Below are 27,638 nucleotides of genomic sequence, written 5' to 3'. Positions count from 1 at the left end.
TTGGCATTAGAGGCACAAATTGTGTGGACTGTGTTGTAGAAGCAGAACAGCGAGGTGAGGTAGGAGGATGCGAGGTGATTGAGTGCTTTAAAGCTGATGGTAGGGAGTTTCTGTTTGACATGGAGGTAGATGGACAACAACTGGAGGTTCTTGAATGGTGGGGAAACATGGACTGAACGTCTAGCCAGGGAAGAAGGCATAAAGTAATTTTCAGATAGAAGATAATGGAAAAGGTATACATAGATGAGTAAGTACTTGAGCAGTAGGGACTGTAAGGTGTATGTACGAGGGCTGTGGGTGGGTAGGAGTGAGAAATAGCAAGACCTAGTGGAAAGGGGATTCATTCATTCATTCAATTGTATTTATTGAGCGCTTACTATGTGCAGAGCATTGTACTAAGCGCTTGGGAAATACAATTCAGCAACATATAGAGACGGTCCCTACTCAACAACGGGCTCACAGTCTAGAAGGGGGAGACAGACAACAAAACAAAACATGTGGACAGGTGTCAAGTCACCAGGATAAATAAAAATAAAGCTAGATGTCCTGCTCAAGGAGAAACTCTCCCTGCCACAAGACTCTAAGCTCCTTGTGGGCAGGGGATGTGTCTATGAGATTGTTCTATTGTCATTCATTTGTCCTAGGATGGCCCTAGGAGTCAGACGACCTGGGTTCTAATCCCTACTCCACCACTTGTCTTCTGCTGTGACCTTGGGCAAGTCACCTCACTTCCCTGTGCCTCAGTTGTAAAATTGAGGATCTGTAATAGGAAGTTTATCTGTAATCTCACCTGTAAAAAGGGGATTAAGACTGGGAGCCTCATGTGGGACCCGGACTGTGTCCAACCTGATTAGCTCGTATCTACCCAAGCACTTAGTATAGTGCCCGATACATAGTAAGCGTTTAATAAATACCACTGGAAAAAAACCAGTGGATAGTGTGTAGTTGTTGCAGGAGTGTTGAGATGGTGGTTGGGGTGGGGGAGAATACGACCTAAGTATGAGATGAAGCGGTCCATTATGGAGGTGGCTCTGGTCTGCTTCCCTCTGGGGAAGGGGCTGGGATAAGAGGCCCGGGAGTGAGTCCCCTCCCTGCTCTTTTCAACCACACCCCTGGCCCAGCTTGCCCCCAAGAACCTGGTTATCTTAGGCCCAGGTTGCCTCGGTGGTGGGGTAGTGGGGAGAGAGGAAAAGAGGATGGGTTGAGTGAGGGCAGTTTCAGAATCCATCTTGAGGAAGGCCGCGTTTACCTCTTCTCCATCTGCCCCGGCTTAGGTTTACAATCTGGAGCTTTTTGAAGAGTTTCTGCCCGGGGGAGCCCAGGAGTCACCACTCCAGGCTTGGAGGCATCGATGCAGAACTGGGGGTGGGGTGGGGAAGAGGGAGGGGAATGAGCCAGCTGGGAGGACCAGCAGAGGTCCAGAAAGATCCCTCCTACCTCTTACTGCCGGAGTTTTCATCCCAGATGAAGTTGGCACTGTGTTTGTTGATGGAGTAGTTGGTCAGGTGCATGCAGATGTCATCCTGGAAAAGAACAGCCAATCAAGGAGGCTAGAGACTTTCTCCAATCTTGCAGCTCAGGGAGATGACGGGACTACCTAGGCCATCCCATCCTGTTCTCTAGATCACCCCACAGCTCCCTGGGAACCCCCTTAATAATATGACATGTAGTGAAGAGAATGAGCACAGCAGGATACCCAAACAGTTGCAGAATGGAGAACTGAAATTGGGAAACTGAGAGCCAGGAGGACGGAGGAAACGTTTTATGGACACGGTCAAGTCAAGCGTAGGGCAATTCTGCATCCCTGCTGAAAACTGAGAGTCAGTTACAAAACACAGATGAGTGTGGTGCACTGCCATCAGGAAAGGAATGACTCTTTATGAACAAAAGTTTTGTAGAGAGAGAAAGAAAGGGAGGCAAGGGCTCCCTTGCACTGAACTCTGCAAACATCAAACATGACAGCACAAAAAGGAGCAGCTTTTTAATGTGCACACGTGATTGGGACTGGGGGGTTCACATTGGCCACTGCTGTCACACGTCTATTTGTTGTCACATTGCACTTTCCAAGTGCTTAGTTCAGTGCTTTACAAACAGTAAGCACTCAATAAATGCAATTGAATGAATGAATGAATGCATTTCTAAGTGAATTTCACCAAATCCAATACAAGAAACAACTATATAGATAGATTTAGAAATAAAACAATTTGCCATCCTCTACAACAGGTCTCAGCTTGGCCAGTGCTGGCGCAGTGGGTGGGCCTGGCTTTAAGTGGGTCTAAGCGGAAGCATCAGACAAAGCTGGTTCACCTGTGCTGGGCAGCAGCGGCATGGGAAAGAGTCAAAGGCGGTTGATCAGTTGATCAAAATGTTGATCAAAGACAACGTCAGAGACTCAAGCTTTCACTGCACGGAGGGAGGCAATGGTAAACCACTTCTGTATTTTTACCAAGAAAACTCTATGGAGAAGGAAGAACCATTAGAAAGGTTGCAGATTATGGCAAAGGACAGGATGATCTAGAGAAAGTATATCCATGGAGTCGCTATGAATCAGAAATGACTCAAATGGCACATAATAATAATAATAATAATAATAATAATAATAATAATAATTAATGTGGGTTGCTCTGAATTTCAGTTCTGGTCCTATCATTCCCTCAGCAGGAATCAGTCAACTCACCAGGTTTCTCAAGCAGGGATAAGAGTAAGTTGTGGTTGCAAACCGGGCCAGCCCCTCGTTGTACACAAAGATCCTCAGAGGGTCACAGGAGGTTACCAGCACATAAATCCTCAGGTCAAATTTGAATCCATCCATAACGAAAGGCTGAAGGAGAAGAAGCAGCCGAGTAACACCAGTGACCCAAGAAGAATAAAAATAAGCTCTAGAATCCTTGAACTCTGGCAGAGACCATTAGGCCAGTAGTCAATGCTATTCATTGAGCACTTACTGTGTGCAGAGCACTGAACTAAGCACTTGGGAGAGTACAAGAGTTGGTAGGTACATTCCTTGCCAGGAGCTTATGGTCTAGAGGGGGAAACAGATATTAAGCTCATTGTGGGCAGAGAATGTGTCTGTTTATTGTTATATTGTACTCTCCCAAGTGCTTAGTACTATGCTTTTCACACAATCAGCACTGAATAAATATGATTAAATGAATGAGCCCCTCTTCTAAACCGTGAGCCCATTGTTGGGTAGGGATTGTCTCTACTTGTTGCCAAATAGTACTTTCCAAGCGCTTGGCACAGAGCTCTGCACACAGTAAGCGCTCAATAAATACAACTGAATAAATGAATAAGTGAATAATATAACTAAATAAATTACAGATATGTACAAAAATGCTGTGGGGCTGAGGGTGGGGAGAATTTCAAGGGTACAGATCCAAGTGAATCATACTATCAATCCCCCTGCCTCCAGACTCCACTAAACCCATTTCACACAGATGGGAATCAAGCCTGGGGGTTACCTAATTTCCTGGGCCAAAGACTAAGCTTTGTCATCAGATCAAATCTGTGAGTACATTGGCTTTACAGGAGAAAAGATAAATAAGGGGGAGAGAGTTGAATTAGTGTCTTAAAACCAATGGTCAGGAGTGTCTGCTTGATGCGGAGAGGAATGGGCAACTACTGGAGGATTTTAAAGAGTGGGGAGACACGCGCAAAACACTGTTTTAGAAAAATCATCCAGGCAGCAGAGTAAAATGTGGACTGGAGAGGAGAGGCTGGAGGCAGGGAGGTCTGTGCTAATAATAATGATGGCATTTGTTAAGGGCTTACTATGTGCCAAGCACTGTTCTAAGCACTGGGTAAATACAAGGTAATCAGGTTGTCCCACGGGGGGCTCACAGTCTTAGTCCCCACTTTACAGATGAGGTAACTGAGGCACAGAGAAGTTAAGTGACTTGCCCAAAGTCACATAGCTGACAAGTGGCAAAGCCGGGATTCGAACCCACGATCTCTGACTCTCAAGCCTGGGCTCTTTCCACTAAGCCACGCTGCTTCTCTGAGGCTGAAGTGGCTGAACAGCTCCTCCTGAATGAAGCAGTATAGCCTAGCTCTAAGATCCTGGGCCTGGAGAGGTTCAGAGGACCTGAGTTCTAATCCCAGCTCCACCACTTGCCTACTGGGTGACCTTAGGCAAGTCACTTCACATCTCTGTGCCTCAGTTTCCTCATCTGTAAATGGGACCCAATACCTGTTCTTCCTCTCCTTTAGACTATGAGAACAACATAGGGCAGGGACTGTGTCCAACCTGATTATCTTTTACCTACCCCAGTGCTTAGTACAGAGCTTGGCACATACTAGGCAAATAACAAATATCACCATTTTTTTGGCCCACCAGAACTTCAAACTGAACATACCTATCACAGTATCCCTCAACCTTGCTGCTCAATCACAAATAACAACAACAATAATAATAATTGTAGTATTTCTTAAGCACTTATATGTCAAGCATTATACTAAGTGCTGGGTAGATACAGGAGAAGCACTGGGGTAGATACAAGCTAATCAGGTTTGTCTCCCCATTTTACAAATGGGGTAACTGGGGCAGAGAAATGAAGTGACTTGCCCAGGGTCACAGAGGAGACAAGTGGTGGCGCGGGATTAGAAGCCAGGTCCTTCTGACTCCCAGTCTCTATACACTAGACCATTCTGCTTCCCTAATGCTTTTCCTTATTGGAAGCCTCTGGGAGAGGACATTATAACAGAGTTGGTAGACATGTTCCCTGCCCACAACAAGCTTTCTTCATCTTTCCCCACCTTTCCAACTATTCAATCAATTGATAGTATTTATTGAGCGCTTATTATGTGCAGAGCACTGCACTTGGGAAAGCATAACATAACAGAGTTGGTAGACACGTTCCTTGCCCACAAGATTACAAAAGTATCCTCTTCTAGGGAGAGGATACTCACCCTCTCTCAACCAGTCAATCAACAGCATTTGCTGAGTACAGTAAGGAATCCCAGTGGGGAGGATTTACCTTTGAAATATAGAGTTGGCAAATCAGATCCTCCCCGGGTTTCAGGTCCTTCACGGATCTTGTGATGAATATGCCTCGCCCTTGGCAGCTGGAGTCTGGCTTACAGATGTACGTCTTATATTTTCTTGACCTGCTGTAGGACTGGAGATCCCCCCAGCTAGCGGGGATGGGGAGACGGGAGATGAGGGAGGCCAGAAAACCAGGAGACGGAATAAGATAAGTATCTGCAGGTCAATTAGTCTCAGTGATATTCATTGAGCACTTACTGTGTGCAGAGCACTGTACCAAGCACTCAATAAATACCATCAACTGGTCAGCTAATAACACATCCTACCCCTTCTTCGGTAGTCCTGAACTAATGATGAATTTTTCTATGTTCCAAACCCCGGGGTTGCCAATGAACCAGAAGCAGTCAGTCAGTCAATCCTACTTATTGAGCGTTTATTGTGTATCCAATTTGTGTTTGCAATTTGCCAGGCACTGAACTAAAAGCTTGGGAGAATACAATAGAACGATAAACAGGCCCATTCCCTGCTCACAGTGATCCTACACTCTAAAGGGGGAGACAGCATTAGTATAAATAAATAAATTACTGATATGTTCATAAGTGCTGTGGGGCAAGGAGGGGGGATGAATAAAGGAGCAAGTCAGAGTGACGCAGAAGAATTGGGAGAAGAGGAAAGGAGGGCTTGGTCAGGGAAGGCCTCTTAGAGGAGATAAGCAGCATAGCCTAGTGGAAAGAGCACAGGGTTGGGAGTCAGAGGACCTGGGTTCTAATCCTGCTCCACCACTTGCCTCTTGTGTGACCTTGGGCAAGTCATTTAACCCTTTGGTTCTTGTTACCTCATCTGCAAAATGGGGATTAAGACTGTGAGCCCGATGTGGGACAGAGACCGTGTCTGACCGGATTAGATTAAATCTACCCCAGTGCTTAGTTCAGTGACTGGCAAATTGTAAATGCTTAACAAATACCATCACAAAATAAAATGGGCCCCTGGGGAGAGCTTCGCTGGGGGAGCTCAGGTAAGCTTGTCAGCGGAGAGAGGTCCAGAGCTGGAGAATCAATCAGTGGCATTTATTGAGGGCTTACTGTAGACAGTCAGTCAATCACATTTATTGAGAGCTTACTCTGTGCAGAGCACTCTACTAAGTGCTTGGGAGAGTACAATATAGCAGAGTAGGTAGACACATTCCCTGCCCACAGCAAGTTTACGGTCTCTCAGCCACCCCTTCTCCTTTCATTTCCAGAAAGCCGAGGGGGGAGGAAGAGGAGGAGGAACAAATGGAGGGAAAGACTGATAATGTCTGTCTTCCCCACTAGACCTGTTGTGGGCACAGAATGCACTGACCAACTCTGTTATTCTCTATATTCTTCCACGCACTTAATACAGTGCTCCGCACATAGTAAGTGCTTAATCAGTACCATTGATGCATTGATTCCTTAACTGATAAGGGGGTGAAGATGGAGGAAGCTTTTTGTGGGCAAGGAATGTGTCTACCAACTGTTATATTGTCCTCTTCCAAGCACTTAGAACAGTGCTCTGAATTTACTCATTCCACTATATTTATTGAGCACTTGGGAAAGTACAGTACAACAATAAACAGTGACATTCCCTTCCCACAACAAGCTAAGGCTGCACATAGTAAGCACTTAATAAATACCATCGATTGATTAATCGATAAGGGGGAAAGATGGATGAAGCTCACTGTGGGCAGGGACCATGTCTACCAGCTCTGTTATAGTGTCCTCTCCCAAGCGCTTAGTACAGTGCTCTGCACATAGTAAGCATTCAATAAATACAATCTGTTGATTGAGTAACCGATAAGGGGGGAAGATGAAGGATGCTACATGTGGGCAGGGAACGTGTCTGCCAACTCTGTTATGTTATACTTTCCCAAGTGCTTAGTACAGTGCTCTGCACACAATAAGCGCTCAACAAATACTATCAATTGATTGAATAATTGAAAACGGGGGGAAGATGGAGGAAGCCTGTGGGCAGGGAATGTCTCTACCAATTGTTATGTTATACTTTCCCAAGTGCTTAGTACAGTGCTCTGCACATAGTAAATGCTCAATAAATACTATCAATTGATTGAATAATTGGTAAGGGGAGACAAATGAAAGAAGCTTGTTGTAGGCAGGGAATGTGTCTACCAACTCCGTTATACTGCCTCTCCCAAGTGCTTAGTGCAGTGCTGTGCGCACAGTAAGCACTCAATAAATACCTCTGACTGATTGAGAGCAGGAGGGAAGGAAGAGGAGGTGGGCACTAACAGAAGAGAGCGCTCACAGGAAGACTCACTCAGCTGGAAGACACCACGTCCTGGGGAAAAAATGAAACTCCTTGGGGAAAAGCTTGAGCATCCGGCTCATGTTCCTGGCCAGCAGGTCCTTCCGGCAGATCTCACTCATCCCGGGGAAGTGATTGATTTTCTGCAACAAAGCAAAGGGTGGGAGGAGGCTCTCACATGTCTCTGATGACAACACAAGGGACGTGGGTGAGTTCCCCCTCCATTGACGAATCCCGGCAACGCTAACTCACTCAATTAAATTTATTGAGCACTTACTGTGTGGAGAGCACTGTGTTAAGAATAATAGTAATGATGGTATTTGTTAAGCCCTTACTATGTGCTAAGCACTATTCTAAGCACTGGGGTAGATACAAGGTAATCACGGTGCCCCATGTGAGGCTCGCAGTTTTAATCCCCATTTTACAGATGAGGGAACTGAGGCACAGAGAAGTGAAGTGACTTCATCATCATCATCATCATCAATCGTATTTATTGAGCACTTACTATGTGCAGAGCACTGTACTAAGCGCTTGGGAAGTACAAATTGGCAACATATAGAGACAGTCCCTACCCAACAGTGGGCTCACAGTCTACAAGACTTGCCCAAGGTCACACGGCAGACGAGTGGCGGAGCCGGGATTAGAACCCGTGACCTCTGACTCCCAATCCTGTGCTCTTTCCACTAAGCCATGCTGCTTCTCTGCACTTGAGAGCTTATAACAGAACAATAAACAGACACATTCCCTGCCCACAACGAGTTTACAGTCTACAGGGAGACAGATAAATAAATTATTATTTTCAAAGGCCATCGAGTCGTTTCCGATTCATAGAGACTTTATGGATGTATTTTCTCCAGAAATAAATTGCAGATGGATAAATACATATAGATTAAACATAGATAAATTAATACATATAAATAAATTGGGCAAGTCACTTCACTTCTCTGTGCCTCAGTTCCCTCATCTGAAAATTGGGGATTAAGACTGTGAGCTCCCCGCGGGACAACCTGGTAACCTTGCATCTATCTCAGTGCTTAGAACAGTGCTTAGCACATAGTAAGTGCTTAACAAATACCATCATCATTATTATTATTAATTTAAAAATATGTACATAAGTGCTTTGGGGCTGGGAGGGGTTTATGAGAAGTGCAGTGACTCGGTGGAAAGGGCAAGGGACCTGGGTTTTAATCCCGGCTCTGCCATATGCCTGCTCTGTAACCTTGGGCGAGTCACTTAACTTCTCTGGGCCTCAGTTACTTCATCTGTAAATTGGGGATTAAGATTGTGAGCCCCATGTGGGACACGGACTGTTTCCAACCTGATTAGCTTGTATTTACCCAGCACTTAGTACAGTGCCTGGACCCACAAAAAAGTCACTTAATTTATCTGGGTTTCAGTTTCCTCAACTTTAAAATGAGGATTAAGTTTCTGTGTTTCTGTATCCACGCCCCCTTAGGCTGTGAGTTCAACACCAACTCTCTCCTCGACCCCCTCCAGTCTGGCTTCCGTCCCCTTCATTCCACGGAAACTGCCCTCTCAAAGGTCACCAATGACCTCCTGCTTGCCAAATCCAACGGCTCATATTCTGTCCTAATCCTCCTCGACCTCTCAGCTGCCTTTGACACTGTGGACCACCCCCTTCTCCTCAACACGTTATCTGACCTTGGCTTCACAGACTCCGTCCTCTCCTGGTTCTCCTCTTATCTCTCCGGTCGTTCTTTCTCAGTCTCTTTTGCAGGCTCCTCCTCCCCCTCCCATCCTCTTACTGTGGGGGTTCCCCAAGGTTCAGTGCTTGGTCCCCTTCTGTTCTCAATCTACACTCACTCCCTTGGTGACCTCATTCGCTCCCACGGCTTCAACTATCATCTCTACGCTGATGACACCCAGATCTACATCTCTGCCCCTGCTCTCTCCCCCTCCCTCCAGGCTCGCATCTCCTCCTGCCTTCAGGACATCTCCATCTGGATGTCCGCCCGCCACCTAAAGCTCAACATGTCGAAGACTGAGCTCCTTGTCTTCCCTCCCAAACCTTGTCCTCTCCCTGACTTCCCCATCTCTGTTGATGGCACTACCATCCTTCCCGTCTCACAAGCCCGCAACCTTGGTGTCATCCTCGACTCCGCTCTCTCATTCACCCCTCACATCCAAGCCGTCACCAAAACCTGCCGGTCTCAGCTCCGCAACATTGCCAAGATCCGCCCTTTCCTCTCCATCCAAACTGCTACCCTGCTCATTCAAGCTCTCATCCTATCCCGTCTGGACTACTGCACCAGCCTTCTCTCTGATCTCCCATCCTCGTGTCTCTCTCCACTTCAATCCATACTTCATGCTGCTGCCCGGATTATCTTTGTCCAGAAACGCTCTGGGCATATTACTCCCCTCCTCAAAAATCTCCAGTGGCTACCAATCAATCTGCGCATCAGGCAGAAACTCCTCACCCTGGGCTTCAAGGCTGTCCATCCCCTCACCCCCTCCTACCTCACCTCCCTTCTCTCCTTCTCCAGCCCAGCCCGCACCCTCCGCTCCTCCACCGCTAATCTCCTCACTGTACCTCGTTCTCGCCTGTCCCGCCGTCGACCCCCGGCCCACGTCATCCCCCGGGCCTGGAATGCCCTCCCTCTGCCCATCCGCCAAGCTAGCTCTCTTCCTCCCTTCAAGGCCCTGCTGAGAGCTCACCTCCTCCAGGAGGCCTTCCCAGACTGAGCCCCTTCCCTCCTCTCCCCCTCGTCCCCCTCTCCATCCCCCCATCTTACCTCCTTCCCTTCCCCACAGCACCTGTATATATGTATATATGGTTGTACATATTTATTACTCTGTTTATTTATTTCTTTATTTATTTTACTTGTACATTTCTATCCTATTTATTTTATTTTGTTGGTATGTTTGGTTCTGTTCTCTGTCTCCCCCTTTTAGACTGTGAGCCCACTGTTGGGTAGGGACTGTCTCTATGTGTTGCCAATTTGTACTTCCCAAGCGCTTAGTACAGTGCTCTGCACATAGTAAGCGCTCAATAAGTACGATTGATTGATTGATTGATTGTGGGACGAGGACTGTGTCTGATCTGACTGTGTTGTGTCAGATCAGTGCTTAGCACACAGTGAGAGCTTAACAAATACCACTACTTTTATCATTGTTATTGTTGGCCTAGGGAGAGGACTCGGAGATCCAGACACCCTCAGAAACCCCCAGCCACCTTGCTCCCTCCTCTCGGATAGAGCATGGGCCTGGGACTCAGGAGGGCCTGAGTTCTAATCCCAGCTCCAATATCTGTCTGCTGTGTGACCCTGGGCAAGTCACTTCACTTATCTGGACCTCAGTTCCCTCAGCTGTAAAATGGGGAGTTAGACTGTGAGCCCTGCATGGGACAGGGACTGTGTCCAACCCAATTTGCTTGTATTCACCCCAGGGCTTAGTACAGTGCCTGGCACATAGTAAGCACTTAACGAACACCACTATTATTATTATTGTAATAGTCTCAGTTACAGTGTCTCAATTTCCTCATCTGTAAAACGGGGATTCAATACCTGTTCCCCTTTCTACTTAGATTGCGAGCGTACTTTGAACAGTGTCTGACACCTAGTAAGCACTGAACAAATACCACAATTATTATTACTATTATTATAGTATATTATAGTATAGTATATATAATTAATAATAACAGTATAGTATATTATATATTATAGTACAGTATACTATATATAATTAATAATAATAGTTATAATAATTGTATTTGTTCAGCACTTACTAGCACTGTTCTAAGCACTGGGGGAGATACAAGGTAATTAGGTTGTCCCACATGGGGCTCACCGTCTTAACCCCCATTTTACAGATGAGGTAACTGAGGCACAGAGAAGTTAAGTGACTTACCCAAAGTCACACAGCTGACAATTGGCGGAGCCAGGATCTGAACCCATGACCTCTGACTCCCAAGCCCGGGCTCCTTCCACTGAGCCACGCTGCTTCTCACTGCGGTCACTATTACTACGGTCCAGCTCCGCTCACCTGGTAGCATTTCATCTCCATCACCCGATCCAGGGAGACCGAGAAGTCCGTCCAGTAGAGAGTCCACTCTTCGTGATCTCCTCCCTCTCGCAGGCCGACCCGTTGGGCAGCTCGCCGCACTGAGTCGGAGACACGGAGTCCCAGCAGCAGGTGGGCCCGAGAAGCGGGACAGAGGTCAGAGTTCAAAGGCGCAAAGGGGAGTCGCCCCCGTCCCACCACCGCCGAGAAAGGGTGCGGAGGGTTGAGGGAGGAGGATGTCTTTTGTACTCAAGCGCCAGAGGCTGCTCTCCCCACTCTCCCAGTATCCCCACTTTGGATTTCTTGGAACTCACCGCTCTCATACCGGCAGCTGGAAAGGTTGATCACTGATCTGGGCAAGAGATAAAAAAAATAAAGAACAGCAAGACAGGGGCCCCCTCTCAGGGTCGCACCTGGAGAGTTTCCAGTACTTCACCAGTCTCGACTACTGGAGGACAAGTCCAGCAGAGGCATGCCCATTCCATTCCTAGCTTGGGCAGTGGCTAGCGAGTGGAAGGCAATCTGCTACAAGTCAAAATAATAACAACAATAATAATAATAATAATAATAATAATAATAATAATAATGATGATGGCATTTGTTAAGCGCTTACTATGTGCAAAGCACTGTTCTAAGCGCTGGGGAGGTTACAGTGTGATCAGGTTGTCCCATGGGGGGGCTCACAGTCTTCATCCCCATTTTCCAGATGAGGGAACTGAGCCTCAGAGAAGTGAAGTGACTTGCCCAAAGTCACACAGCCGACAAGTGGCGGAGCCGGGATTTGAACCCATGACCTCTGACTCCAAAGCCCGGGCTCTTTCCACCGAGCCACGCTGCTTCTCTTAAAACTCCCCTGTTCCGGGCAGCAGCGGTACGGGAGAGAGTCGAGGGCGGAGACTCAAGTTGACTGCACGGAAGGAGGTGATGGTAAACCGTTTCTGGATTATTACCAAGAAAACTGTATGGATACGCTACCAGAATTATTGCAGACGGGGATGGGGCAGTCTGGGAAAGATGTGTCCATGGCGTCGCTGTGGGTAGGAGATGACTTTGACAGCGTAAGACAAGGCACAAGACGGGCCAGAATCAATCAATCAATCAATCAATCGTATTTATTGAGCACTTTCTGTGTGCACAGCACTGTTCTAAGCGCTTGGAAGTACAAGTTGGCAACACATAGAGATGGTCCCTACCCAACAGTGGGCTCACAGTCTACAGAAAACCAGTGATAGGCAGCCCTGGGTCAGGGGGTTAGCCTGTCCTTTCATTCATTTATTCAATCAAATTTATTGAGTGCTTACTGTGGGCAGACCACTGTACTAAGCGCTTGGGAAGTAGTCTTGGGCCTAGTCAACAGGCTCTGCCTGGGATGTGGGGGGAGGTTTAGAACAGTGCTTGATACATAGCAAGCACTTAACGAATACCATTATTATTATTAGGTTTAGCCACAGTGACGACAGGGCAGAGAGTCCAGAAAAATAATTGGGAACATGGAACTGAAGTGGACAAGGGCCTGCTTTTCCCGGGTGATCCAAATTTTTGAGGATCTGAGCAAAAACGAGTCCTGTGGGAAGTTAACGTACCCTGCCAGCCCTCGGGAGCACCCATGTGCTGAGGTAGGACTTTTATCCCAGGGCCTGGGCAGACTGCCCTCCAGACTTGCCTGCTTTGTGACCTTGGGCAAATCAGTTTACTTTTCTATGCGTCAGTTTCCTCAACTGAAAATAATAATAATAATAATGTTGGTATTTGTTAAGCACTTACTATGTGCCAAGCACTGTTCTAAGCGCTGGGGAAGATACAAGGTAATCAGGTTGTCCCATGCCGGGCTCACAGTCTTAATCCCCCTTTTACAGATGAGGGAACTGAGGCACAGAGAAGTGAAGTGACTTGCCCAAGGTCACACAGCAGACATGTGGGGGAGGCGGGATTCGAACCCGTATGACCTCTGACTCCCAAGCCCGCGCTCTTTCCACTGAGCCACGCTGCTTCTCTCTGGGGATTCAATACTTGTTTTAGCAGCGTGGCTCAGTGGAAAGAGCCCGGGGTTTGGAGTCAGAGGTCGTGGGTTCAAATCCCGGCTCTGTCACTTGTCAGCTGTGTGACTTTGGGCAAGTCACTTCACTTCTCTGGGCCTCAGTTACCTCATCTGTAAAATGGGGATGAAGACTGTGAGCCCCCTGTGGGACAACCTGATCACCTTGTAACCTCCCCAGTGCTTAGAACAGTGCTTTGCACATAGTAAGCGCTTAATAAATGCCATCATTATTATTATTATTATTACTTCGACTCAGAGCCCCACTTGGGACCTGATGATATCGTATCTACCCCCGTGTTTAGTACAGAGCTTGGCCAATGGCACAGGATCTTTGGAGGAAAGGAAGGGGCTAATAATAATAATAATAATAATGGTGGTATATATTTTTTATATTTGTCAACCACTTACTATGTGTCAAACACTGCTCTAAGCACTGGGATAAGCACAAGTTAATTAGGTTGGACACATTCCCTATCCCATGTGGGGCTCACACTCTAAGTAGGAGGCAGAACAGGTATTTAATCCCCATTTTACAGTCGAGGCAACTGAGGCACAGAGAAATGATGCATCTTGACCACGGTCACACAGCAAACAATTGGTCGAACCGAGATTAGAACCCAGGCCTGGAATGCCCTCCCTCTGTCCATTCGCCAAGCTAGCGCTCTTCCTCCCTTCAAGGCCCTGTTGAGAGCTCACCTCCTCCAGGAGGCCTTCCCACACTGAGCCCCTTCCTTCCTCTCCCCCTCGTCCCCCTCTCCATCCCCCCATCTTACCTCCTTCCCTTCCCCACAGCACCTGTATATATGTATATATGGTTGTACATATTTATTACTCTATTTATTTATTTATTTATTTTACTTGTACATATCTATCCTATTTATTTTATTTTGTTAGTATGTTTGGTTTTGTTCTCTGTCTCCCCCTTTTAGACTGTGAGCCCACTGTTGGGTAGGGACTGTCTCTATATGTTGCCAATTTGGACTTCCCAAGCGCTTAGTACAGTGCTCTGCACATAGTAAGCGCTCAATAAATACGACTGATGATGATGATGAGGTACTCTAACTCCCAGGCCCATGCTCTTTCCATTACACCTTGCCGCTGCTCCATATTTTAAGCACTTACTTTGTGCCAAGCACTGGCCAAAGCGCTGGGGTACACAGAATACCGGAACATCAAACACAGTACCTGCCCAACACGGGGCTCGCAGTCTAAGAGGGAGGAAGAATGGGTTTTTAATCCCGACTATACGGATTTGGAAACTGAGGCACAGAGGCATTAAATGGTTTGCCAAAGGGAGCCAGGACACAGGCCCAGGGCTTAGGGTTCACTGGACCAGTTGAGCATCCAGGACCCCTGCGTCCTTCTGCAGGGGGTTAGGAGGCTGCAAAACTGCAGCGAGGAGCAGAAATCAATTCACCAGAAACAGCACCAGAAGCAGTGTGGCCTAGTGGATAGAGCATGGGCCTGAGACTCAGAAGCACCTGGGTTCTAACCCTAGCTCTGCCACTTGTCTGCTGTGTGTATGTGTGTGCAGTGTAGTACACTGGAAAGAGCCCGGGCTTTGGAGTCAGAGGTCATGGGTTCAAATCCCGGCTCCACCAATTGTCAGCTCTGTGACTACGGGCAGGTCTCTTGACTTCTCTGTGTCTCAATTACCTCATCTGTAAAATGGGGATTAAGACTGTGAGCCCCCGGGGAACAACCTGATCACCCTGTAACCTCCCCAGCACTTAGAACAGTGCTTTGCACATAGTAAGTGCTTAATAAATGCCATTATTATTATTATTACAGGATGAGTCCTGTCCTAGGCCCTTGGGAGAGTACAATACAACAATAAACAGCATACTCCCTGCCCACAATGAGCTTACAGTCTAGAGGTGGGGATAGATAGATATGAATCAATCAATCAATCGTATTTATTGAGTGCTTACTGTGTGCAGAGCACTGTACTAAGCACTTGGGAAGTACAAGTTGGCAACATATAGAGACAGTCCCTACCCAACAGTGGGTTCACAGTCTAGACAGATATGAATAGAAATAAAGAAATTACAGATATGTATATAAGTGCTGTGGAGCTGTGATTAGGGGTGAATAAAGGGAGGAAGTCAGTGACACAGAAGGGAGTGGGAGAAGAGGAAAGGAAAGGCCTTAAAACTTTGAAGGAGGGGAGAGTGTCTGTCAGATTTGAGGATGGAGGGCATTCCAGGCAAGAGGCAGGATGCAGGCGAGGGGTCCGCGGTGACGTAGATGAAATTGAAGTACAGAGAGAAGGTTAGCATTAGAAGAGTGAAGTGTGGCCGCTGAGACAAGAACCAGGGGAGGGTGAGGGAGGGAGAGGACTTGGAACCAGAAAAGCTGGTGGTTTCCACCAGGACACCCCTCCTACCTTCCCCCCTCACCCCCCCAAACCCAGCATGTCTTTCTGCCCAATCCCAACCCAGGACCCATCCAAAACAGAGCCTCGACTCCCACCTCCCCACTCTGTTTCTGACCTTTTTCTCCTCTTCTTCCTCCTGGGCTGGGGGTCATCCTGGGGCCTCTCCGCCAGCTCTGGATACTCAAGCACGGAAACCCCGGCCAATCCTTGTTCTTCTCTCGATTCTTCTGGCAACACATCCTCTTTCTCGTCTGACTCACCCCCCTCTGGCTCCTCTCCTTCAAAGGCCAGGTAGTCCTGCAGCATCTCAAGGAAAGGTCCACCTTGGGCGAGTGGAGGGAGAGTCAGTAGTGACAGCAGCAGCTGGGCTCGACCTCCAGGAGAACCTTTGGAGGGAAGGAAGCAGCTTGGCTTAGTGCTAGTGCACGGACCCGAGAGTCAGAGGGAACTGGGTCCTAATCCCAGCTCTACCACATGTCTGCTGGGTGACCTTGGGCAAGTCACTTCACCTCTCCGGGCCTCAGTTCCCTCATCTGTAAAATGGGGATTGAGACTGTGAGCCCCATGTGGGACAGGGACTGTGTCCAACCTGATTAACTTGTATCTACTCCAGGACTTAGAATACTGCTTGGCACATAGTAAGCGCTTAACATGTAACGTTATTATTATTATTATTAAGGAAGATGGGGGGGATGCTCAGGTAGCCGATTCCCCTTCACCGGATATACTGATCTAGTCCATGGTCAGAAAGTGATTAACTTGTATCTACTCCAGGACTTAGAATACTGCTTAGCACATAGTAAGCGCTTAACATGTAACGTTATTATTATTATTATTATTAAGGAAGATGGGGGGGATGCTCAGGTAGTCGATTCCCCTTCACCGGATAGACTGATCTAGTCCATGGTCAGAAAGTGATTAACTTGTATCTACTCCAGGACTTAGAATACTGCTTAGCACACAGTAAGCGCTTAACATGTAACGTTATTATTATTATTATTATTAAGGAAGATGGGGGGGGATGCTCAGGTAGTCGATTCCCCTTCACCGGATAGACTGATCTAGTCCATGGTCAGAAAGTGATTAACTTGTATCTACTCCAGGACTTAGAATACTGCTTAGCACACAGTAAGCGCTTAACATGTAACGTTATTATTATTATTATTAAGGAAGATGTGGGGGATGCTCAGGTAGCCAATTCCCCTTCACCGGATAGACTGATCTAGTCCATGGTCAGAAAGTGATTAACTTGTATCTACTCCAGGACTTAGAATACTGCCTAGCACATAGTAAGCGCTTAACATGTAACGTTATTATTATTATTATTAAGGAAGATGGGGGGGGATGCTCAGGTAGCCGATTCCCCTTCACCAGATAGACTGATCTAGTCCATGGTCAGAAAGTGATTAACTTGTATCTACTCCAGGACCTAGAATACTGCTTAGCACATAGTAAGCGCTTAACATGTAACGTTATTATTATTATTATTAAGGAAGATGGGGGGGATGCTCAGGTAGCCGATTCCCCTTCACCGGATAGACTGATCTAGTCCATGGTCAGAAAGTGATTAACTTGTATCTACCCCAGAGCTTAGAATAGTGCTTGGCACATGGTACGTGCTTAACAAATACCATTATTATTATTATTAATGATTAATAATAATAATAAAGTGCAGGCTTGCAGGGCACTGGAGGGTTTTGGTCCAATCCCATTTGTCCACTCACTCACTCTAGCACCCTGGGTGCCGGCTCAGCCAATCAGCGCTCTGATTTTCCCTCCGGGGTTGGTGTTGCCAGGGCCTAGCCCGTGGTCCTGATCCTGGAGAGATGGCTTCATTTGGTAAACACACTCAGACAGTAACTTTGAGGACCCTTGTGGGGTTGTCTTGCCCCAGCGAATGCTATGAAGATGAAGAAACCAATGGTGGAATTTTATCGCTTATGGAAAAGGAGTGATGGAGGACCTTCTGTCATTAACCATAATTAAAAGGATGTGGGGGTGTCTTCAACTGAAACTTAATAACTCAAGGGGACTCAGCTCATCTTCTGGGATCCAATTTAGTTAGCCCACTCATCTAGGGGGAATAAAAAAGAACGCCAATTCCCTTGAATCAGGGGGAAGGGTGGGAAGCTAAAATGTTCAACTAGTTGGCAGACTGTATGAATCCTGAGGTTGAGAATTAATTTGAAGAGTTAGTCACTGGGGTCAGTCAATCAATTGTATTTACTGAGTACTTACTGAGTTCAGAGCATTGTAATAATAATAATAACAAAAATAATATGATGGTTTGCTTACTATGTGCCAGACTCCTTGGTGGATACAAGCAAATAGGGATGGACACAGTCCCTTGTCCCACATGAGGCTCACCATCTCAATCCCATTTTACAGATGAGGTAACTGAAGCACACAGAAGTTAAGTGACTTGCCCAAGGCCACAAAGCAGACAAGTGGCAGAGCTGGGATTAGAACCCAGGTCCTTCTGACTCGCAGACCTGTGCTCTGCCCACTACGCCATGCTGCTGGGAATGTACAATCCAATAGAACTGATAGACAAGATCCCTGCCCACAAGGAGGGACAGGTGTTCAAATAAATTACAGACGGGGAAGGTGGTGGGAATAGAGCGCTAACAAGAGAAGAGGAACATGTACATGGATTACCAACTCCTTTCTTCCAAGAACTCCTCTCTGGCCCCGGACTAAATTTCACAGATCTGGTCTGAGGCAAAGAAACCATCAGAGTAACAGAACTCTCGCCTCGTGTAATCATAATTGTGGTATTTGTTAAGCGCTTACTACCTGCCAAGCACTGTACCAAGCACTGGGGTAGAGAAAAGATAATCAATCAATCAACTGTATTTATTGAGCGCTTACTGTGTGCAGAGCACTGTACTAAGCGCTTGGGAAGTACAAGATGGCAACATATAGAGACAGTCCCTACCCAACAGTGGGCTCACAGTCTAAAATATTTAGGTTGCACGTGGGCTTGTGGGCTAAGCAGGAGGGAGAACGGGTAGTGAATCCCCATTTTGCAGATGAAGGCAGTGAGGCTCTGAGCAGTGAAGTGACTCACCCAAAGTCACACAGCACACAAGTGGTGGAGCCAGGATTAGAACCTCGGTGCTCTGATTCCCAGACCGACGCTCGACCTGCTAGTCCACGCTGCTTCTTGGGCATCAGCTGTGCCCTAGTAAGTGAAGGCTCTTTATCTTAGATCTCCTTATCCCAGCTCCCAAGACCCAGATTCATTCATTCGTTCATATTTATTGAGGTTCTTACTGTGTGCAGAGCCCTGTACTAAGCGCTTGGGAGAGTCCAATATGAAAATAAACAAAAACATTCCCTGCCCACAGTGAGTCTGCAGTCGAGAGGGGAAGACAGATAATAATATAAATAAATTACAGTTACGGACGTAAGTGCTGGGGGCTGGGAGGAGGGATGAATAAAGGGAGCAAGTGAGGTCATTGCAGAAGGGAGTGGGAGAAGAGGTAAGGAGGGCTTAGTCAGGGAGGGCTTCCTGGAGGAGATCCTCCTCTCCTGCCTCCCACCTAACCTGGGGAATCTTGGGCAGGTTTCTTGGTGGTGAAGACGCCCTGATTAGTGGATCAGCCCAGATTACCTTAAGCACTTGAAAATGTACTCAATCAATCAATCGTATTTATTGAGCGCTTACTGTGTGCAGAGCACTGTACTAAGCACTTGGGAAGTACAAGTTGGCAACATATAGAGATGGTCCCTATCCAACAGTGGGCTCACAGTCTAGAAGGGGGAGACCGAGAACCCACAGCCCTTCAAACTCTGTTGCTTCCCCCTACTGTAATTTGTTCTAATACCTGTCTCCCCCACTAGATTGCAAGCTCCTTGAAGGCAGAGACTGTGTCTACTAACTCTATTGTACTCTCCCAAGGGCTTAGTACATTGCTCGGCATAGAGTAAGCGCTCAATAAATACTACTGATCAATTTAATGCAGACCCCTGAGTTTTAAGACTGTAGGCCCCACGTGGGACAAACTGATTACCTTATAGCTACCCCAGAGCTTAGAACAGGAAGTTTCCTCCAGGAAGCCTTCCCTGACTAAGCCCTCCTTACCTCTTCTCCCACTCCCTTCTGCGATGACCTGACTTGCTCCCTTTATTCATCCCCCCTCCCAGCACTTATGTCCATAACTGTCATTTATTTATATTATTATCTGTCTTCCCCTCTAGATTGCAAACTCATTGTGGGCAGGGAATGTTTTTGTGTATTTTCATATGGTACTCTCCTAAGCGCTTAGTTTGGCACATAGTAAGCGCTTAACAAATGCCATCATCATCATCCTCATTTTCTTTTCTAGCAGGTCTGGGACACCAAGGGCAAATTCACTGCCCTTCTCTGGGCTGCAGATTCCCTTCCTCCTTAAAGAGGGAATAGCAGTTCCTTTGGACAATTTCTCTTTTGCCCTCGGCTAACGGAGGCTTAATTAATTTGTGTCTGTGATGCTATGAGCAACTTTATAGCAGGGAAATTGAGAGGTAGGGACCCCACCATTCTACACTTTATGGACATAGTCAGTCAACTGTATTTATTGAGCACTTACTATATGCAGAGCACTGTACTAAATGCTTGGGAGAGGACAATATAACAATAAACACACATTCCCAGCCCACAGCGAGCTTACAGTTTAGAGGGGGAGACAGATATTCATAGAAATAAATTACATATATGGACATAAGTGCTGGGGGAGAGCTCAGTCAATCATATTTATTGAGCACCTACTGGGTGCAGAGCACTGTACTAAGCGCTTGGGAGAAGACAAAATAACAACAGATATATTCTCTGTCCACAACGAGGTTACAGTCTAGAGGGGGAGACAGCCATTAACAGAAATAAAATTACAGATATGGACATAAGTGCTGGGGCTGAGGTAAGTCAGTCAGTCGTATTTATTGAGCGCTTACTGTGTGCAGAGCAGTATACCAAGCACTTGGGAGAGTACAAAATAACTACAGACATATTCCCTACCAATAACTAGGTTATTATTATTAATAATAATAGTGTTGGTATTTTTTAAGCACTTACTATGTGCCACGCACTGTTTTAAGCGCTGGAGTAGATACAAGGTGATCAGGTTGTCCCACGTGGGGCTCACAGTCTTCATCCCCATTTTACAGATGAGGGAACTGAGGCCCAGAGAAGTGAAGTAACTTGCCCAAGGTCACACAGCTGACAATTGGCGGAGCCGGGATTAGAACCCATGACCTCTGATTCCCAAGCCCGGGCTCTCTCCACTAAGCCACGCTGCTTGGGGGAGACAGATATTAACAGAAATAAATTACAGATTTGGACATAAGTGCTGGGGGAGAGCTCAGTCAGTCAATCGTATTTATTGAGTGCTTACTGGGTGCAGAGCACTGGACTAAACGCTGTGGAGAGGACAATTTAACAGTATAACAGACACATTCCCTGCCCACAACGAGGTTACAATCTAGAGGGGGAAACAGACATTAACAGAAATAAAATTACAGATACGGACGTAAGTGCCGGGGAGAGCTCAGTCAGTCAATCGTATTTATTGAGCGGTTACTGGGTGCCGAGCAATGCACTAAACGCTTTGGAGAGGACAAGGAGAAGCAGCGTGGCTTAGTGGAAAGAACCCGGGCTTTGGAGTCATAGGTCATGGGTTCAAATCCTGGCACCGCCAATTGTCAGCTGTGTGACTTTGGGCAAGTCACTCAACTTCTCTGGGCCTCAGTGACTTCATCTGTCAAATGGGGATGAAGACTGTGAGCCCCCCGTGGGACAACCTGATCACCTGATCAGAGAAGCAGCGTGGCTCAGTGGAAAGAGCCCGGGCTTTGGAGTCAGAGGTCATGAGTTCAAACCCCGGCTCCGCCAACTGTCAGCTGTGTGACTTTGGGCAAGTCACTTCACTTCTCTGGGCCTCATTTACCTCATCTGTAAAATGGGGATGAAGACTGTGAGCCCCCCCGTGGGACAACCTGATCACAGAAGCAGTGTGGCTCAGTGGAAAGAGCCCGGGCTTCGGAGTCAGAGGTCATGAGTTCAAACCCCGGCTCCGCCAATTGTCAGCTGTGTGACTTTGGGCAAGTCACTTCACTTCTCTGGGCCTCAGTTACCTCATCTGTAAAATGGGGATGAAGACTGTGAGCCCCCCGTGGGACAACCTGATCACCTTGTAACCTCCCCAGCGCTTAGAACAGTGCTTGGCACATAGTAAGCGCTTAATAAATAATAATGACAACCTGATCACCTTGTAACCTCCCCAGTGCTTAGAACAGTGCTTGGCACATAGTAAGCGCTTAATAAATAATAATGATGGCATTTGTTAAGCGCTTACTGTGTGCCAAGCACTGTTCTAAGCGCTGGGGGATACAAGGTGATCAGGCTGTCCCACGTGGGGCTCACAGTCTTAATCCCCATTTTACAGATGAGGTAACTGAGGCCCAGAGAAGTGAAGTGACTTGCCCAAGGTCACACAGCAGATAAATGCCATCATTATTAGGAATTGTTATTAATTTAACAATATAACAGACACATTCCCTGCCCACAACGAAGTCAGGGGCGTCAGTTTGTAGGGGAGGGAGTCTGGAAGGAGCAGGGGGACCGGAGGGGGGGCCTCCTTCCCTTCCCCACAGCACCTGTATACATGTATATATGTTTGTACATATTTATTACTCTATTTATTTATGTATTTATTTTACTTGTACCTATCTATTCTATTTATTTTATTTTGTTAGTCTGTTTGGTTTTGTTCTCTGTCTCCCCCTTCTAGACTGTGAGCCCACTGTTGGGTAGGGACTGTCTCTATATGTTGCCAATTTGTACTTCCCAAGCGCTCAGTCCAGTGCTCTGCACATAGTAAGCGCTCAATAAATACGATTGATTGATTGATTGATTGACCCCTCTTACCGGCATCTCCGGGCCGCCTCCCGGGGCAAGGGGCCTCCGCCCTCCCATTGGCTGCAAGGCTCCCCCTAGTCCCGCCCCCCGGGCCGCGGGCCCCCAGGCCTCGCCTTCCCATTGGCCCCGCCGGATGGCAGTCACAGCTGCGCCCTCTGATTGGAGGACAGGGAGGGTTGTCACGGGCGACGCCGGGACGCTTTGGCTTGGGGCCGGGACCCACCGACAAAGGGGGTGGGGCGCGGGCCGCTCTCCCTCCCTCCTCCTCCTCCTCCTCATCAATCGTATTTATTGAGCGCTTACTATGTGCAGAGCACTGTACTAAGCGCTTGGGAAGTCCAAGTTGGCAACATATAGAGACGGTCCCTACCCAACAGTGGGCTCACAGACTAAAAGGGGGAGACAGAGAACAAAACCAAACGTACTAACAAAATAAAATAAATAGAATAGATATGTACAAGTGAAATAAATAAATAGAGTAACAAATATGTACAAACATCTATCCATATATACAGGTGCTGTGGGGAAGGGAAGGAGGTAAGATGGGGGGGGATGGAGAGGGGGACGAGGGGGAGAGGAAGGAAGGTGCTCAGTCTGGGAAGGCCTCCTGGAGGAGGTGAGCTCTCAGTAGGGCCCGCCCTCCTACAAGCCAGAAACCATTCATCCATCCATCCATATATATGTATATATGTTTGTACATATTTATTACTCTATTTATTTATTTATTTATTTTACTTGTCCCTATCTATTCTATTTATTTAATTTTGTTAGTATGTTTGGTTTTGTTCTCTGTCTTCCCCTTTTAGACTGTGAGCCCACTGTTGGGTAGGGACCGTCTCTATATGTTGCCAACTTGTACTTCCCAAGCGCTTAGTACAGTGCTCTGCACATAGTAAGCGCTCAATAAATAGGATTGATTGATTGATTGATCCATTCATTCATTCATCCATCCATCCATCCACCCACCCACCCATCCATCCATTCACCCACCCATCCATCCAGCCATCCACCCACCCACCCACCCAACCATCCATTCACCCACCCACCCATCCATCCATCCATCCACCCACCCACCCACCCACCCACCCATCTATCCATCCATCCATCCAACTCTCTTCCTCCCTTCAAGGCCCTACTGAGAGCTCACCTCCTCGAGGAGGCCTTCTCACACTGAGCCCCCTCCTTCATCTCCCTCTCCTCCCCCTCCCCATCCCCCCCACCTTACCCCCTTCCCCTCCCCACAGCACCTGTATATATGTATATATGTTTGTACGTATGTATTACTCTATTTATTTATTTTATTTGTACATATTTATTCTATTTATTTTATTTTGTTAATATGTTTTGTATGGCACGCTCAGAGAGAGAGGCAAAATGAGAGGAGATGGTGTGTGGCCCATCTCCTTTTCATTTCTCCTTCTCTTCCTTTCTTCTTCTCCCACTCCCTTATAAATCGCTCTGACCTGCTCCCTTTATTCATCCCCCACCTCAGCCCCACAGCACTTATGTACATATCCGTGATTCATTTACTTCTATTAATGTCTGTTTCCCCCTCTAGACTGTAAGGTTGTTTTGGGCTGGGAATGTTTCTGTGGTATTGTGCTCTCCCAAGTGCTTAGTACAGTGTTCTGCATACAGTAAGCGCTCAATAAATACGACTGACCGATTGATTAGCGACCCTCCATCCCAGTTCCTCGCCGGTTGGCGGATGGGTGCGGTTGAGGCAGGCCAAGGGGCTGTTCTGGGGCCTGTATGCTGCAGGATTTGGGCTGAGTTGGCCCGGACTCGGGTCACTCGGGTCAGGGCTCCTCTGGGACAAAGAATCTTTTCCTCATTGGGCCGGAAAGCTCTGGACATCCGTCTGACGATTACTGCTGGGGGGACAGAGGGGCACATCTGTCTCTCTCCCTGGGGTTACATTCTCTGCCCCCAACTTGCCGCAGGCCTCTCACTGAATCACCCCTCCCCCCCGACAGGGACTGAAATGACCCAGGTGACACTTTCCACTGGCCACCCAGCAGATGCTGCCGAAAGACCAACTGTTCCAGCCACTACCTCCCCACCATCCCCAATGTCCCGGGAGTGCACACACACAGATGCATCTCTGTTCCTATCTCCCTCTTTCCCACTCTCTCTTTCTCTCCCTCTCTCTCTCTCTCTCTTTCTCTCTCGATCGCTCTCTCCGTCTCCCTGGTGTCCTACCAATTTAGACATCCAGGCACACGCTATCGCCTGAGATCCCACTGGAGCGATATTGTCATGGAAATGAGGAGGGGATGCAGGCCTGTGACAACCAGATTTACGGCTCACAGAGGGTTTCCATTAAACCTTTGACAGCCGGTTATTTATGAGTGGCCAGAGAGACTCAGCTAATACCTCCGGCCCGGGCCCCGTTCTACTTTCAAGGATGCTACAGGGAACAGCTAAAGCCGTCTCAGACAGTGAATAGACGGCGAACCCATCGACCCGCAGAGAGGGGCATCAGCTCAGATATTTACTCCCAGGGGCCTCCATTCGAGGCTATGAAGCATCTGTGCTTTCGCTGAACAAACGAACAGAGAGAAAAACCTTGTGGCATCTGGGGAGTTGGCTGGGGGGAGGGAGGGAGAGGGGGAAGGCTGGAGGGAAAGGGGAGAGGACTGGAATAACCCTAGGCTGGTCAGCTGCAGGCCTGGACAGTGTTGGTGGAGGGGAGAGTTGAATCCTGGTAGGGCCAGCAAAGCAGAGTCAGTGTTCCCAAGATGGTGGTCCTGCCCTTGCTGTTCTCCTGCCTCAGTGAAAGAGGAGCAGGAATACGAACTTAAATCTAGATTCACTCTCCCTATACTTGGAACCCTAAACTGTCCAGAATGGGCACCCATTCATTCAGTCAGTTGCATTTACTGAGCACTTACTGTGTGCATAACACTGTACTCAGCTCTTGGGAAAGTACAACAGAACAATAAACAGTGACATTCCCTACCTACAATGAGCTTACAGTCTAGAGAGGGGGGAGACGGACATCACTACAAATAAATAAAATTACAGATATGTACATAAGTGCTGTGGGGCTGGGAAAGGGGAAGAGCAAAGGGAGCAAGCCAAGGTGATGCAGAAGGGAGTGGGGAGAAGAGGAAAAATGGGGGCTTAGCCTGGGAAGGCCTCTCGCACAAGTAGGTCTTAAGGACGCATCTCCACTTCATTCAATCATTCAGTCGTATTTATGGAGCACTTACTGGGTGCAGAGCACTGTACTAAGCACTTGGGAGAGTACAATATAACAACAACCACAGTCCCTGCCACAATGAGTCTAGAGGGGGAGGCAGACATTAATAGAAATAAATAAATGACAGATATGTACATCAGTGCTGTGGGGCTGGGAGGGAGGATGAATAAAGGGAATCAGCGCAGTGCACAAGGGAGTGGGAGAAGAGAAAATGCTCCCCTCACCTCTCTGGGCAAGGGATCAAGGATAAGGAATTATAGGTGGTGGATCATCCTCCTGATTAGAAAACAATGGTTCATTTCCCACTGACATTTCCGTGTGTCCATACAGAGAGGAGAGGATGAAAGGGAACTTGGGGGTTGGGAAATTCCATCCAAGATTGACCAGTTGACCCACCTAGGCCCCCTGCGGGATATAGTGCACCTTCCATATTGATCCTTTTGAACTGGGCCCAGGGTCCTGGGAGCTCCATAGATTATCTGTGGGGATTTTACTCTCATTCATTCATTCAATCATATTTATTGAGCACTTACTGTGTGCAGAGCACGGTACTACGTGCTTGGGAAGTACAAGTTGGCAACATATAGAGACGGTCCCTACGCAACAACGGGCTCACAGTGTAGAAAGGGGAGACAGACAACAAAACAAAACATGTGGACAGGTGTCAAGTCGTCAGAACAAATAGAATTAAAGCTAAATGCACATCATTAACAAAATAAATAGGATAGTAAATATGTACAAGTAAAATAAATAGAGTAATAAATCTGTACAAACATATATACAGGTGCTGTGGGGAGGGGAAGGAGGTAGGGTGTGGGGAGGAGGAGAGGAAAAAGGGGGCTCAGTCCAGGAAGCCTCATGGAGGAGGTGAGTTCTCAGTAGGGTCTTTGAAGGGAGGAAGAGAGCTAGCTTGGCGGAAGTGTGGAGGGAGGGCATTCCAGGCCAGGGGGAGGACGTGGGCCAGGGGTCGACGGCGGGACAGGCAAGAACGAGGTACAGTGAGGAGGTTAGCGGCAGAGGAGCAGAGGGTGTGGGCTGGGCTGGAGAAGGAGAGAAGGGAGGTGAGGTAGGAGGGAGTGAGGTAATGGAGAGCTTTGAAGCCGAGAGTGAGGAGTCTTTGCATGATTCGAAGGTTGATAGGCAACCACTGGAGATTTTTGAGGAGGGGAGTAACCTGCCCAGAGTGTTTCTGCACAAAGATGATCCGGGCAACAGCGTGAAGTATAGACTGAAGTGGGGAGAGGCAGGAGGATGGGAGATCAGAGAGGAGGCTGATGCAGTAATCCAGTCGGGATAGGATGAGAGATTGAACCAGCAAGGTAGCGGTTTGGACAGAGAGGAAAGGGCGGATCTTGGTGATGTTGCAGAGGTGAGACCGGCAGGTTTTGGTGACAGATTGGATGTGAGGGGTGAACGAGAGAGCGGAGTCAAGGATGACACCAAGGTTGCGGGCTTGTGAGACGAGAAGAATGGTAGTGCCGTCTACAGTGACGGGAAAGTCAGGGAGAGGTCAGGGTTTGGAAGGGAAGTTAAGGAGTTCCGTCTTGGTCACATTGAGTTTTGGATGGCGGGCAGACATCCAGATGGAGATGTCCTGAAGGCAGGAGGAGACATGAGCCTGGAGGGAGGGAGAGAGAGCAGAGGCAGAGATGTAGATTTGGGTGTCATCAGTGTAGAGATGATAGTTGAAGCCGTGGGAGCGAATGAGTTCACCAAGGAAGTGAGTGTAGATAGAGAACAGAAGGGGGACCAAGAACTGACCCTTCAGGAACCCCTACGGTAAGGGGGTGAGACCCACGTGGGACAACCTGATTGCCCTGTGGCTACCCCAGC

The 27,638-nt window shown here is 47.6% G+C and overlaps 1 protein-coding gene and 1 non-coding gene across 2 annotated transcripts in view; one reads left to right on the top strand and one right to left on the bottom strand.

Annotated features, from left to right (window-relative positions):
* Positions 1–16,082, bottom strand: part of TTLL6 (tubulin tyrosine ligase like 6) — a 30,697-nt gene extending 14,615 nt beyond the window's left edge. Inside the window, exons 1-7 of the mRNA XM_038754185.1 lie at positions 15,818–16,082; positions 11,602–11,639; positions 11,270–11,388; positions 7,280–7,410; positions 4,977–5,133; positions 2,678–2,821; positions 1,438–1,523 (exon numbers count right to left, since the gene is read on the bottom strand). Coding sequence (XP_038610113.1) covers positions 1,438–1,523; positions 2,678–2,821; positions 4,977–5,133; positions 7,280–7,410; positions 11,270–11,388; positions 11,602–11,639; positions 15,818–16,008 — 866 coding nt within the window. The 5' untranslated portion in view covers positions 16,009–16,082. The remainder of the gene's footprint in view (positions 1–1,437; positions 1,524–2,677; positions 2,822–4,976; positions 5,134–7,279; positions 7,411–11,269; positions 11,389–11,601; positions 11,640–15,817) is intronic.
* On the top strand, positions 11,683–11,820 carry LOC119935274. Its single transcript, XR_005453161.1, has one exon. It is a non-coding gene; the product is annotated as a small nucleolar RNA SNORA7 (small nucleolar RNA).
* Positions 16,083–27,638: the final 11,556 nt, after the last annotated feature.

Source organism: Tachyglossus aculeatus, chromosome 11 (assembly GCF_015852505.1).
Source record: "Tachyglossus aculeatus isolate mTacAcu1 chromosome 11, mTacAcu1.pri, whole genome shotgun sequence".
Lineage (NCBI taxonomy): Eukaryota > Metazoa > Chordata > Mammalia > Monotremata > Tachyglossidae > Tachyglossus > Tachyglossus aculeatus.
The sequence above is the reverse complement of the archived record's forward strand: the minus strand, read 5'-3'. Positions and strand labels throughout refer to the sequence as shown.